Source organism: Dendroctonus ponderosae, unplaced genomic scaffold, assembly GCF_020466585.1.
Source record: "Dendroctonus ponderosae isolate FM_Combo_2020 unplaced genomic scaffold, Dpon_F_20191213v2 Dpon_F_20191213_5, whole genome shotgun sequence".
Lineage (NCBI taxonomy): Eukaryota > Metazoa > Arthropoda > Insecta > Coleoptera > Curculionidae > Dendroctonus > Dendroctonus ponderosae.
In genome coordinates this window covers 1,273,391-1,275,399 of record NW_026018715.1, presented here as the reverse complement: position 1 = coordinate 1,275,399, position 2,009 = coordinate 1,273,391, and the positions used below count along the sequence as shown (strand labels likewise).

General features: G+C 32.7%; 1 protein-coding gene across 1 annotated transcript in view; it reads left to right on the top strand.

The window, feature by feature from the left end:
- LOC109544350 overlaps window positions 1–1,444 on the top strand; it is a 4,977-nt gene extending 3,533 nt beyond the window's left edge. Inside the window, exon 3 of the mRNA XM_048666764.1 lies at window positions 1,151–1,444. Coding sequence (XP_048522721.1) covers window positions 1,151–1,444 — 294 coding nt within the window. The remainder of the gene's footprint in view (window positions 1–1,150) is intronic.
- The last annotated feature ends 565 nt before the right edge of the window (window positions 1,445–2,009 follow it).

The following is a 2,009-nucleotide window of genomic DNA, read 5'->3' as shown; positions in this document are numbered from 1 at the left end:
TAAAATTATGTTAAGTAATTTTATCAAAACTCAAAATGATATTTTTTCTCAGGAAAAAGAAATGTGGAAAGTGAACGAAAATTTAAGAAACTTAAAACATTTTGTGAAAACGGAAACAAACCTTAATTTCAACAATGCATTTTTTAAATTTCAGTTGTACATAGAAACTGAGCCACTGAAACCTTAGCACTTTCAATTCCTGAAACCTTTATTTCTACATCATGGATTTATGCTGAAAATGATTTTCGCCAACAACTACAGGAAGTGTTAATGGGACTTCACAATTTATCTGAACGTTTTTCAGTTGAAAGTATAAAAGAAAATGGCATCTTAGTATTTATCTATTTTTCTACTTATGCAAGATTTAAATGTTTGTTTGCATTACTCAAAGATATAAGTAATTTATTATTATTACTGGAAAGTTGAAAAACTTAGTAGGTAAGCAAGATCAGTTACTCATAACTCTCATGAAACTTTAGCTGTTAGTTTTAATGTTTCACAGTCAAAAATATACAAAATTACAGTAATACACAGTAATTTTTCTTTCTCATACTGGCTCTCACATCTTTAAGTCAAGCAGGAGAGTCTTTGGTAGCGAACACTAGCTCAATGACATTGCCTCTCTCTTAAGAGTTTTCACCCCTCTTTAACTATGCACAGTCTAATTTAAAGCAATCGGCTACAGCAGAAAATCGTACGACGTGACCTGCAGACACTTAAAATGTTAACTTATCATTAGAATCGAGGAACTAACAGGTCGAGATGTGTTTTTAATCGACAAATCATCTGCAAGGCATGTACACATTCGTATCCAACAGCAATCAGCTGTTAGAAAACACAACCTGCATGTTGAAAAATGTTAAATTGAAGAAAAAGTAAGAACGACGTATCTAATGAAGTGAACAAAATAGTTGCTAACGACAGCGGTACTTCCTTTTTTTCTAATATTAATGCTTAGAACCTGCAGATTTCTAGAAAAATACAAAAGGAAACCAGGTCCAATGCTAATAAGATAGAACAATTCGTTTGTGTGGATACAGTTCTTCGGCGCGCGCATCGTCTGACGTCAGACTAATGGAGCGTATTAAATAGAAACATTCATAATGCGTCTATTCTTGAACAGTCGTGGATTAAACAAATATTTTTTTAGGAGAAGACAGGCGGTGGAGTTTGTGGCCTGATTATTCCCACATGGCTACCTGCACCATACGACAATTCTTTATTGGCGAGACGATTAGTGCTACTGTATGACATACCAAATGCTGCAGCAGTAAGCTCTTTCGTTCTTGTAACTCATTTAAACATCCAAGTTAATGAATTCAACATAGCTAGAATCGATCATTTAAGTTTGCTATTCAATGATATTGAGTTTTGTAAAGATCCACAAGCTCAGCTCAATAAAATGAAACATTGCATTGAGTACCATCAGGATATTATTCGGTAAGAAACCATTGCCATTACAATTCTACTTTTATTAGAGTATGAAATTAAAGTTTTATGCCAAAATCAAACCGGAACTGAAATGCAAACTAGTTTATGTCAGCCAGTTCGAAATATTCCAGGCAATTTTGTAGGACGCCCATTATTTGCAAAACTGATATTCAAACAAAAAAATATGATAAACGCAATGGGCTATTATTTGCGTTTCTATCTGCATTATTAATATTATTGTTTATTATTATAAACATTAGTAATTGCATATCCAGTGTCTTAAATACGAATAGTAATATCGAATAAAAATAACGATGTTAGTATTCACCGTGATACAAAGTGGCCAACCAAAGTATTAACAATTAATTGCAAGTGGGATTTCAAGTGGTGGTGGATTATCGACATTTTGTTTATTTCAGCCCTGATGACAACTTGGCATTGCGGAGTATGATTTAAATACTAATTATTAAGATTAATAATATTAATCCTATTGTTTAAAGTAAGCTGTAAAATGCTAAATTTTATGGCTGTGCACGTTTGCAACTATTGTTTAGTTTGCAGTGAAACTGTTTGCTTTT